Here is a 12,824-nt window from a genome sequence, read left to right as displayed (position 1 = left end):
TATTGTACAGGCTACAAATAAAAAAGTCATATATATATGTTTTACAATATAATAATCATATTTATTACAAAAATTTTTACAAGATATTATTATTATTTATTGTGAAATTTTGCCGCCCCTGCCGCCCCCACTATGCTACGCCACTGGATAGAAGTCATAATAAAATTGTTATAGAAAAGTAAAGATTGCAGAACTTCTAATACTTTGAAACTTACAGAATAAGGAATGTTAAACTGAGTGTTTATTATAAATGTGTTCCTACAACTGAAAAATTTTGTTATGGATTCTTATAGAGGTTGGATTGGGAAAATCTAAGTTTGTTATTTTGAAAAGTTTGTTATTACAACGTTTGTTATAACAGAATTCCATTGTACTTTTCTATTTCTAACAAACCTACAACAGTTATAATATCATACTATTGCAACTATTGTTACAATTAGTAAAAATATGCTGCAAAATTTTTGATGAAATTCAGATATCACATTGATGTTTGCAGATACAGATGATACAGAGAGATTATAATGCACTGATAAAAACTTTAAGATATAAGTTTCCTCTTAACTATTGCAATCAAATGAGAGATGCAAAACATACCATGGCAATTAGTATTGTTTCATTATCCTTTATACTGTGAAAAATATCAAACTTGTTTCAATTCCCTGGTTCTATTTATGAAATCTTAAAAAACAGTAATGACATAACAGCAGCATAATAGATTAAAGTGTGTTTTTGTCAAACAAAATTTAATAATCCTCCTGATATAATCAAATGCTCTAAACATTCGAATGCTTCCATTTTGAATGTATTGGTTTTACAAATTTTTGAAAATTAAATAGAGAAAATAAGAGAGGGTATAACCGTATTAACTGCAAACCATTTAATATTTTAAATTTGAGTAATTCATCAATTATACAAGAAGAAAAGACTGAAGGTAAGAATGCAAAATTATTCATTCTTTAAGTAAAATCTATGATTGTACTCAAATTACTGAGCAATCTTTCAACACTTCAAATGCATGTATGATTGATAACAAAGTCAATATAATGCTGATGTTAAGTGAATTAAAATTCTAAAAGAAAAAAATTGATAAAATGAAAAAACTGTTACTATGAGCAAGTAGCATCTTCAAATTTTGCCAGAAAAAGATTTCAGAATCTTGAGAGAAATATTATGGAACTAAGCAATGAGATAAAATGCTAAGAAATGATCCTACCTTTTGAACCTGAAAAATATTAAGTTAAAAGATTAACTAACTGAAATTAACATGCAATTTTAATGTAAGAAAATGAAAATAATTTGTGTTAAATTACATGATATTCCTACTATTTTAAATATATATATATTCAAAATAGTATATATATATGATATTGTGAATATAAAATGTTGAATTATTTAATGTCAGAGAAATAAATAAGGGAATAAGGGATATTCAAAGTATACAGAATATCTAATGAAACTAAATCTTCTCTCTGTAATAAATAACAATTTTTATTCAAGTTAAAAAATAAAATCCAATTAAGGAAAAAACTCAAAATATTTTAAATGTGTAAAAAAAAATGTACTTGTATAAGAAAACAAACAAGGATAACTGATGTGATTACTCTGACAGTTAAGAAATTAAAATGGAACTGGACTGGTCATCGAAACAAGAAGAGAAAATAACAGATGGATACTTAAACTATCAATTGGTGTCTAAGAGATTATAAAAGATCAAGGAAAGACCTCATTCAAGATAGAAAGACAAAATTATACAAATTGAAGGGATTACTTGAGCTCATAAAACTCTTGATGGGCAGATGTGGAGCACAATCAGAGAAACCTTCATTCAACAGTAGATTGTTAATGGTTTATTATTATGATGATGATGATGAAAATAATAAAGTGATTTGCAAAATTTTTTTATTACAAAATTTAAATAAATGAAAATCAAAACTGAACTGAAGAATGTCAACCAACTGGCAAACGCTATTTAATACTTAAACTATACGCATATCCAGGGTTCACTTTTTAAAAATTAAATAGTAGTAGTTCTTAGTTAATATAAATAATAAGATATCAGAAGACACTGTAATAAACTATCCTTATATTGTTGATATTTTTATGTATTTGTAGATTATGATGATGGGAGCAAAACTGTTCCCAAAATTATTTAAGAATAAATGCTATTGACTTCTAATAAAGACAGTCTGAATATACATTGTTATGAATTTTTACAGAATAAATTCATCAAAGCAAATTTTTGAAAATCCAAAAAAATTCAACATTATTTTTTGACTCATCTCAGCTAATAATTTAAAAATTATTTATTTCTATACATATTTGTAAGTTTTGTCAAGCAAATATTTATGGCATAAAACGAATTTTTTCCAGTAATTAATAAATGAAGACAACTAACCTGCTGATCATCTGGAGACCAAATACCACAGGTAATAACAGCATCTATATTTAGTCTTGATGACCAATACCTCTGACCAGCAACTGATCCAACTAATATAAATCCATCTTGATAACAAACGAGAGCCATGCGACCATCGTGACTCCAAGAAAAATCAGTCACTTCTATATTTCTATCATTTATCAGTTCAATCGACCATCTACCTTCATATCTGATCCAGACAAATATAACACCAGTACTGTCACAGGATGCCAATTTCTGATATGGTTCATTCCATCTTACCATAATAACCTAAAATATATTAAAATTATTAAAATATAAATTTGTTTATTGAGAAATAATAAATAATACTGATTAACAAGCAGAAATGTTATTTAAAAAAATATACAGAATTTGCAAATAATAAAAAATATATTAAATGCAAAAAAAGCTGAATTTTCAGAAAAAATATAATGTTAAGAATTATTTTTAAAAATAGCAATAAAATTTAAAAATATCCAAAGTATTGATTTATAATAGGTACTTAATAATATTTTATATCAAAATAACAAAACACACACAAGAAATTAATCCCCATTTTATTATTATAATTACTTTTAAATATAAATAATTTACTTAAATTAAACTAATTTCTATGCTTATGCTAACGTAATATGCATTTATATTACTAATATTAAACTAATGCACTTGATACTTATATCAAAATAAACTAATTATAATAAAGAAAATGAGAAATTATTAACATTAACTAAATAACTGATAGCTGATTGTTATTAATTATATAAATAAACTGAATGAAATAACTATGAATTCTATCTACTGATAGCAGTTGCAAAAAACCTACAAATAAAATTTCACTTACACTATTACACTACACATTTTATAACCTTCTCTCCTGTTTTTATTGCAGTCATAGAGAAAGACAAAGAACAAAATGCTATTTCTTTTATTGATCTCTTTTATTATTAAAAATGATGTACCGTTTGTCATCTGTTTTACAATAAATATTTTTTTCATTCATTGTAGTGTTATTACCTTTCATTTAATAAATGAATCAAGATATTTTCTCAGAACTTACACAATTATCAGAAGATACTTGCTGTTTCTTACAGCATATTGATATAATATCATTAATTTTAACTAATATATCTCTAGCTGATGATTGTTAAATTAAGTTCCAATAACCACAAAGTTCATTAAATTTCTCTTATCTAGCAGAATCAGAAATGAGATCTAATAAATATATTATGATAAAATTTGGAAAATATACTTTTCAGAAAAGGCAAGAATTATGTAAAAAAAAATTTTATTTCATTTTTGGCTATCTACCTAATGTCGTCATTTGCATCTGCACGTGTTCTGTAAATGCAAACAACATATAATTGATGACAACGGTATCATTCTGGTAATACATATTAGGTAGTATGTACTCAATATTATTACACTGGACTCTACTAATAGGAAAGGGCTTGTACTGTGACTGAAAACTTTGATACCAGACAAGTTCTATTTAATATGGAATTGAATGCCAATTCCAAAAATGTTCTTGGTTCCAGGATTGAATCTTGTAATCTTTTTTCTTTTTTATTTTTGTAATGTAGGTAGGTTGCAACTGCAAAGAGAATGCTTTCTTCTAAGCATGAGAATAATTATTATTATTATAGTCTCTAAAACTTTTTAATATTTTATACAATAAAAATGCAAAACAAAGGCAGCATTACAAATATATTCCAATCACAAAAATAGTATTTGGCCTACAAATTAAAAAAAATAAATTACAGATTCCATCCTAGAACCTTTGATAGCAGAAGCAGTTGCCTTAATCACTCTGCTATAGAGAACATGATGTGGAAAGATAGTTTTTTGATCTTTTCTAGCATGCATTGTCAACTTTAACCACAAATATTGTGAAAATAGAAGGAATCAAGGACATTTTTGGAATCAGCATTCAATTCTCTATTAAATAAAACTAATCTGGTTTTAAGTTTTGAGTCATGGTACAAGACCTTTCTTTATAAATGATGCAAACTGATCACAATAAAACCATAACAATTATGAATATAGATACAGACAGAAAAAAATTAATATTAGAAATTTAATGGCAATTATCCCCTATTTAAATCAAAAATAGGTCTTAGTTTTGGTTAAAAACTACAACCAATACACTGTTAATATATTTTTTAAAATAATTTATCATGTAACTACACATACAAATTGTCCACGCATTTAAATGTATGAACAGATATATATATTGTTTATTTTTATGTATAAAATATACAATAAATGAATAAATATTAAAATTTTATTATATAGAATACTTTAAAAAAAATTATTTTGAAAGTTTGGGAGATTATTTATGGTTTAAATATAACCTAAAAGATTTTTTTTTAAATTAATTAAACTAAAAGATTTTAAAAAAACTACAACTGCCACATGACATCAGGGTAAATAATGGATATAATAATAATAAATTACTGATAAATTTTATCCTAGAATAAGGTGTTAGGTGCCATCACACATTAAATTTAATAATTATAATTTATTAAATAATTTTAGATTAAACTGGAAGAAAAGAAATAGGCCTGAAGTGGGACACTCAGCCCAAATGGCCGGCTGAGTGCCTTATGTGAAAGTTTTCAGGAGAGGGTGCCAAATGCATCTCCAGTTGGCACTGTAATAACCGACACTGGTTATTTCATAATGTTAAATACACTGGAAGAGAATACCAGACCAAATGTCCAGGTAGCATAATTGGCAATGCATCTGCATGGCAAGCAGCAATTGCGAGTTTGTGTCCCACTCTGGGTCGATTCTTTTCTTCCAGTTTAACCTGAAATTATTTAATCAAATTATAATTATTAAATTTAATATGTGGTGGCACCTAATGCCTTATTCTAGGATCAAATTTATCAGTAATTTATAATTATTATAGCCGTTATTTAGCCCGAGGTCATACGGCAGTAGCTGTAGCTTTATTATAATGTATTGGGTTTTCGTTAAGTTTATATTTGAATCTAAAAGATTTTGCTTTTAATTTGATTAATTATTTGCCAAATAATGGATTAAGAAAAAATATTTTATATCAAAATGTAAGTCACAGTTGTCAATATTGACAGACAATTAACTGTTAACTTAAAAGATAAAAAAATTATCTATGAATCATCTTCAATCAAAATACTGTTGGATATGGATAATTCTATGACAATCCAATAAGTTAAATGCTCATTTCCTTTCTAATTTTTGTAAGTTTTCATGAAAATCAATATTTAAGATTTGAATGCAAATTAACAGCTTTTTGACTGAAAACCCACAATTATAGGAATTAACAATCCAAAAAGTTTATTCTATTTTATAATTTTAACAAATAAAATTACATTTTGAAGATTCATATACCTTATTTTCTCAACTCTAGGAAGCATTTTTTTTTCCTCCTTGTCCAAAATAGATATATATTATATATATACTACAACTGACTATATCTTACATATTCAGTCCAAAACAACAATCAACAGTCATTGCAAGTTGATCAGGTGCACCAATAATGTGTCAATAATACATTTTTTGGCTATAGTACTAAAGAGTCACAGCAACTCAAATAAGACAATTTTAGTCTCTGTAATCCAAAATCATCATATTAGCTAATATACAGCAAACCATTTATATATATTTTGAACTCAAATAAGCTTTGTTGGTAATGAATATTTAATTGAAATTCCTTTTTAAAGTTTAAAATACTTTTAAGACATTGTTATAATGTAGCATTAAAATAAAATGCTATGAAATATGTAAAACACTTAAAAATAGAGTTGCTAAACATAACCCATTTCATGCCATTTGTATTACTTTTCAATCCTGTTATTACTTAATAAATAAAACTGATTTTAAAATCTTTTGTTTTTCTTTAATTTACTGTACTGCACAACAATCAGCCTACCTGATAAACATACAGTGAAGTATTTTATACACCTTGCTTTTAGCCAGTTTTTATTGGCTTATATTTTTTGTATAGACCATTTGGTTGATCCAATGTATACCAAATTACTCTGGAACCTATGGTTTCTGATTGGGACACTATACATTCCTAGTGTCCTCAAATTATCGGGTGTGTCTTTAGCATTCCTCAATAGGGAGTGAATTGGAACACTCGAAATTTATAAGGCAAGCAAATTGGGGAACTGTGTAAACTTCAAGGAAAGCTACGCAATATCTCAAGCATGGCGATATGCCTGTGAAGACCATCCGCATCAATAATTACATGTTATTCCCTCAATGATCAGCCACAGCATTAAAATACAGCTATGGGGTACAATCATTCAAATCTGTACTATCAAAGCATTTAACAGACTTAAGCAATTTGTATTTGAAAACGTTTGAAATTCTTGGCATTCCACAATCGAGATGATAAGAATCCGAAGCAGATTCTGGATAAAGGATCAAAAACATTTGTTCATTTACCACATTGGAACCGTACCAGAAATCCAAAGGCTTAGAGGTGATACTTATTAATTTTGGTTAAATTTAATAAATCTACATTGGATTTATAACAACATGATTTTTTTTAAATTTTTGACAATTTGGTTTATTAAAATTCTTCTATAAAGAAATATTTAGATAACATCAAAGTATCAACCCCAGTTAATTCTTTTTAATGTTAGATTCTTCTTATATTAATGTGATCAGACCATTTCATCAACTGACTAATAAGATCAGATTACTCTTAAATAACTTTTCAATTGAGAATGAATTGATCATATAATGTCTTTGCTGAAGCTATTGAGACTTATTTTTTTTACATATTTGGAAATTGTGTGTGTGTATTAAATATATGTATTAATATAAAAATATTCATTTCTTTTAGTAATTTCAATTTTATTTTATCAATTAGTTATAAATAACTTTTCAACTAACTTTCACATTATGGTTTTTTTAAATTACTGTTGTTATCAGCACTTTATGTGATATTTATTACCATAATATAATCATTAATACAGTTAAAATTTACTTTTTACAATATTTATATAGAAAAAAAATATTACAATGAACAACATAATAGAAAAAATAATTTGACTAAATCATAAAATAAATTTTCTGTTTTTGATAGTCACAGCAGCAACAAAATTATGTAGATAATTATAATGCAAATAAATACTAAAAGACAACAGTATGACTTGTAACTATCATCTGCAAAAAATAAAAATAAGAAAACTTCAATTCTTATACTCTTATGAATTATATCGTGCACGAAAATTTTGTTATATTTTTAGATCTTCTACAGTAGCAATGTTGTTATGCTATTAAAGTAATCAATAATGAAATGGATTTTCTGTTATTTGTATTTGTTAAATTTAACATTTTATCAAGCTCATCTAATATTTATTTCTACTGATACAAGAAATGATTGTTCCAAGTATTTGTCATTGAAAAAGGTAGTCATTTGTGCACTATTGAAGAAGAACAATTTTATAAATGGATAAATTCTATATAAAAAACACTGCTTCTTAAAGTTATAAGACCATCAACAAAATTTATCTTAAAATGCATGAAAATTTTTATTAAATGAATGACAAAGTAAAAAACATTTTATGGTGGAAATATAAAGACATATTTCCACCAGAATCATATTTTTTGTTTCAAAACTAAATGCAAGAAGATAAAAACCCAATTTTAAGCTGTCCATAAATATAAGACCAGTTACAAAATGATTTTAAAAGTTTCACTTAGATAGTGATTAAAACGATGTTGATACTGCTTTTTTATATACAGTGGGTGATCAGTTAACGAACATAATCTGTTCAAAGACTTTGTTCGCTATCTGAATTGTTCATTAACTGATTATCAATTTTCTGTGGGTTTTTATGGGAATTTGATTAATTCATTCTGAAGACCCCAAAATATAAAAAATATATACTTTCTTACTACGTTTATTTACATATAAAAATAAAAATACATATATACACAGTCTTGCATTTTTATTAGTCATGTTTTTTCCATTTGTGGGGGTTAAAGAATCTGTCTAATGTCGATTGCTTTTCTGTCTTCTTCAGGATTTTTCAGAAGTAATTAATAGCATTGTAACTGTAGAGATTTCCAAGCCTATTAAACTCACACCTGGTATGGATGCCATTCTAAGACTGTTGTTCTGACATCCTTCCACTTCTTCAAAAGATTTTTAATAGCAGATATCGGCATTAATCCTCTTTTTCAGAAGAAAACATAACTCGCCGAGTTTCTTGATGTTCTTCATTCAAGAGTTCTTGGCATTCTTCTGTCATTAGATCAGTTTCAGGTTCCATTATGAGCTCTTCAATGTTATTTATTTCTCAAATGTAATTTTTGTTACTCTTTAATTTATACTGTATCTTTCTTAGATAAGATTGAACTGTGGCCTACTGTAGACCTGTTCAAGCCATACTGCCCAGCAACATCAGACATCTTCTGCCCACTCTCTATCTTTGCTATTATACTCTCACCTTTAGAGAATAAAAATCGATGCAAAACATAATGAGTGAGCACCCAACAGTCTCGCGAATACTATAAAAGAATTGTTTCTGTCAGAAAAATAAAAGGCTAGAATTACAAGGGAAAAGTTTCAAAGTTTGGAGGAATACTATCCGATCAGTACATACCCAATTGATGCGATGTTGACGTCTCCCACACGCTGAAAAGTTCCAAATTGTTGCCTAAAGACAAGGGAAGACCAATCTTCCCTTCTCTTTAGGCAGCGTCGCTATTATTTTACGTCGCTTCTTCTTGTGTTTGTTCTGTGAGATGTTTGTTGTCAGAACATAAAAATCTTTTGCAAAAATGTTCGTTATCCAATCACCTACTGTATTCACTAATTCATTTTGGCATATTTTGCATTAGTTTCTGAAGATAATTTACAGGATAGAATCTCATATAGTGTACATTCCATGGGTTTCTTCCACTTCAAACCAACAATAACATATCTTCCTCATACACACCGGGGTGTATAATATATAATTAGAACTCACTTGTGCCTGTGACCGGTGTGAAATTAATTAATTCAAGTTAACGAACGTTTTCTGGACGCCTTCCGTGTCCTTCTTCAGGTTAAACTGCTGGATTCTATTATTTTTAAAAAACTCCGTTCCGATCTTTTAAGAACGAATTCGAATGATGATAGTTCGAAAGCGCGATGACCATCGCGCATGCGCTATATCTGTCGTGTTCCGTGTCGTACTGTATCGTATTCGTTTTTAATCTTTGTATTCTTTTTTATCTTTGAGTCACATGACTTCATGTGTCATCGGACCCAAAATTCGTTCTTAAAAGATCGGAACGGAGTTTTTTAAAAATAATAGAATCCAGCAGTTTAACCTGAAGAAGGACACGGAAGGCGTCCAGAAAACGTTCGTTAACTTGAATTAATTAATTTCACACCGGTCACAGGCACAAGTGAGTTCTAATTATATACCAACAATAACAGTCTTTCATAATGAAATACACCTTTCCCCTGACCTGGAAGTTAATGCATGAATAAAAGGGTTTAAGAATTTACATCTGCAAGTTATTCACATTTGGAAAAAACTGATGAAATATAAAAGAAAAACCTCTTTTATTTCCAATTTGTAGAAAACCAAGTTTGAACTATAGTACATGTGACCATAATTGTAAAAAAAAAAATACCTGGATTGAAAACTCAGTCTGAAGTTTGCACAAGACAGTTCTTGAGGCTTTCCTGACTTCCTTACCATTTTGTAACCACTTTTTGCAGAATACAAATCTCCAACATGACAGGGCATAGTAGACTCGAGGCACTGGCAACATCTTAAAGGATACTTTTGTTAAAATAGTGGTCAATTGATTTTTGACCCTTGGCTATTTTTGCAGACTCATTCCTTGAGGAATAGCCATAAATCTTCTATAGGGTTCATTTCTGGAAAATTGGACAGCCAGTCAATAATCTAAATTTCTTAACCATGCAGCAGTGGAAACCACATCATGGACTTTAGCATCATCCTGTTGAAATGGGAAGTCAGCTTCAGGAGCCAATTGGTCAAGAGGAGGACCTCTACTAGTCAACTACCTTTAATTTTAAATCATAAGGAACAAACCAACCAACGCCTAAATAATTGGGCTAATAAATGGCTATAATTAAATAATAAATATAAACGAATTTGGTATAGAGGTAAGCTTTAGGCACCATCTCATATCTAAATTAATAATTATAATTTTAATAATTTAATAAATAATTTAGAACATTCTGGAAGAAATTAACTGACCCGGGGCGGGGATTGAACCTGCATCTTCCACTTGCCATGCGGTGCGCTACCAATTGCGCCACCCAGACCCCAAGTCAATCATCACTTCCAGACGTATTTAAATTTTGATATAACCGTCTACGGTCACTAACATCGCTGCTAGAGACGATCTTATGTCCACTAGCCAGAATTTCTTCCAGAATGTTCTAAATTATTTATTAAATTATTAAAATTATAATTATTAATTTAGATATGAGATGGCGCCTAATGCTTACCTCTATACCAAATTTGTTTATAATTATTATTTAATTATAACCATTTATTAGCCCAATTATTTAGGCGTTGGTCGGTTTATTTAATATAACTTCAGGCTTTGAGATGTATTATATTTATTATAAGGAACCATATCACCTACATCAGCAATATTAAAACATTTCCATATTTGCATCTTAAGTGGATCTTAACTTGCTATTTAATGTAGCTTTGTTTCAGGCTTTTATTTGTCATGCTGATGACCCTGCATCCAGTATTTCCATACAAGATCCCAAAAGGCAACTTGTTGGACCAGATGATCCTTAGCACACTGATACTATATCTTCTCCTGGGCCTTCATTAGTAAAGATTAATGCTTGGCTTTGTACAATCCAGTTGTTCTCTTTTAACCTTTTAGTGGTCATTTTGATCAAAACTGGACTATCAATCTTTTCTTACCATAGTGTTGCAGCCTCTGTGTATGTTCCTGCTCACTGAGCCTTGATTTCTTGGATAAGCATACAATCTCTTCTCTAACATACCTTTCCATATCTTCCTATTCCATATCTTCTCTTTGGCACAATGGATTCAGTGGAATTGTAGTGTTTAAAGAAGGATCAGGGACTGAGAATTTGGGAATGGAGAGGTTTCTTCCAATTTTTCTTATCAGGTAACCTCCTAAATGTTTTTCAACAATCTATCCCTGATTTTGAGAGATAGTATCAGCTTTCCCATGTTTGGCAGTACAAAAGATTGATGTTTGAATCTGTTAAATGCTGGTGCACTCATTTGCCACAATGGAAAGCAATTTATGCTGGTAGAAAATTACAGGGATTTATGGGATGGCCATTGTTGCCAGTATTGCACAAGCTACATGCAAAATCTTTTCATGTGACCTCTGCAATAATTCTTGAATTTTATTTAACTTTTTTTGTAAAATTAATAACATAAAATCTTTCTCTTCTTATTGATTTTTAAAAGTTACTGACTTATGAAATGATTTCTCTCAGAAAACTTTGTGTCTTTTTTATTTAAAAAACACTATATTGGTATTAACATTTAATTTTATGTCCTTATAATTGTTTTTAACTAAAGACCAAGACCATATAATCAACTTTTTTTATAAACCTTTAATGCTATGCATTTCGGATGCTACACATCCCTCTTCAGGTTTTCTACAATAAAATAAATTTACAATTATTAATACCATATGCATGGATACATAAGACTTTCTCATTATTCATTATGGGGTAGAATAATGAGAAAGTCTTATGTATCTATGTGTATGGTTTTAATAATTGTAAATTTATTTCATTGTAGAAAACCTGAAGAGGAATATGTAGCATCTGACATGTATAGCATTAAAGGTTTATAAAAAAAAAAGTTGATTTTATGGTCTTGGTCTTTAGTTAAAAACAATTATAAGAAGCCTAACATAAAATTAAATGTTATTACCCAACATAGTTTTAAATAAAAAGGATGCAAAGTTTTCTTTTCTTAGTTTGTACTGCCTCCACATTCTCACTAATGACATTTTATCATAAATAAACAGAACATTTCCTGTGATGGGGTGCACAAACTTCTAGTTCAGGGGGAAGGTATAATGAACCAGGTAGTTTTATTCATTTTTTATAACATTCAAATCAGGTGATCATGCAGCCCACTTTAAGGAATTGATTCCATGGTCACTCATACATTTCTTTGTTGCCTTGGAGCTCTAACCTAGGGTATTATTCTGTTGAAATGAAAAATCTTTTCCGCCAAGAAAAGAGAGAGTCTGGACTGATGAAAGACAACCAAAAATTTTCAAAAATATTGTACACTACTTTAAATCTTACCTTTCTATACTGCAGTGAGTACATTTTTTAATTTTTTGACAAGACTATGTCTTGTCTATAAAATTGTTCTGCCGTTTTTGTTACCAGCTTAGAGGTATGAAGGAGTACATGTCAAGA

The 12,824-nt window shown here is 28.8% G+C and overlaps 1 protein-coding gene across 1 annotated transcript in view; it reads right to left on the bottom strand.

Annotated features, from left to right (window-relative positions):
- The window catches only part of Tusp (WD40 superfamily protein Tusp), a 53,236-nt gene that overhangs the window by 28,561 nt on the left and 11,851 nt on the right, over nt 1-12,824 (bottom strand). The window contains exon 2 of the mRNA XM_067266826.1: nt 2,396-2,686. Within this exon, the coding sequence (XP_067122927.1) occupies nt 2,396-2,686 (291 nt within the window). The remainder of the gene's footprint in view (nt 1-2,395; nt 2,687-12,824) is intronic.

The sequence above is a fragment of the Centruroides vittatus genome, unplaced genomic scaffold (genome assembly GCF_030686945.1).
Source record: "Centruroides vittatus isolate TY-2023 unplaced genomic scaffold, ASM3068694v2 contig_2883, whole genome shotgun sequence".
NCBI lineage: Eukaryota > Metazoa > Arthropoda > Arachnida > Scorpiones > Buthidae > Centruroides > Centruroides vittatus.
This window is presented reverse-complemented; position numbering and strand designations above follow the sequence as displayed.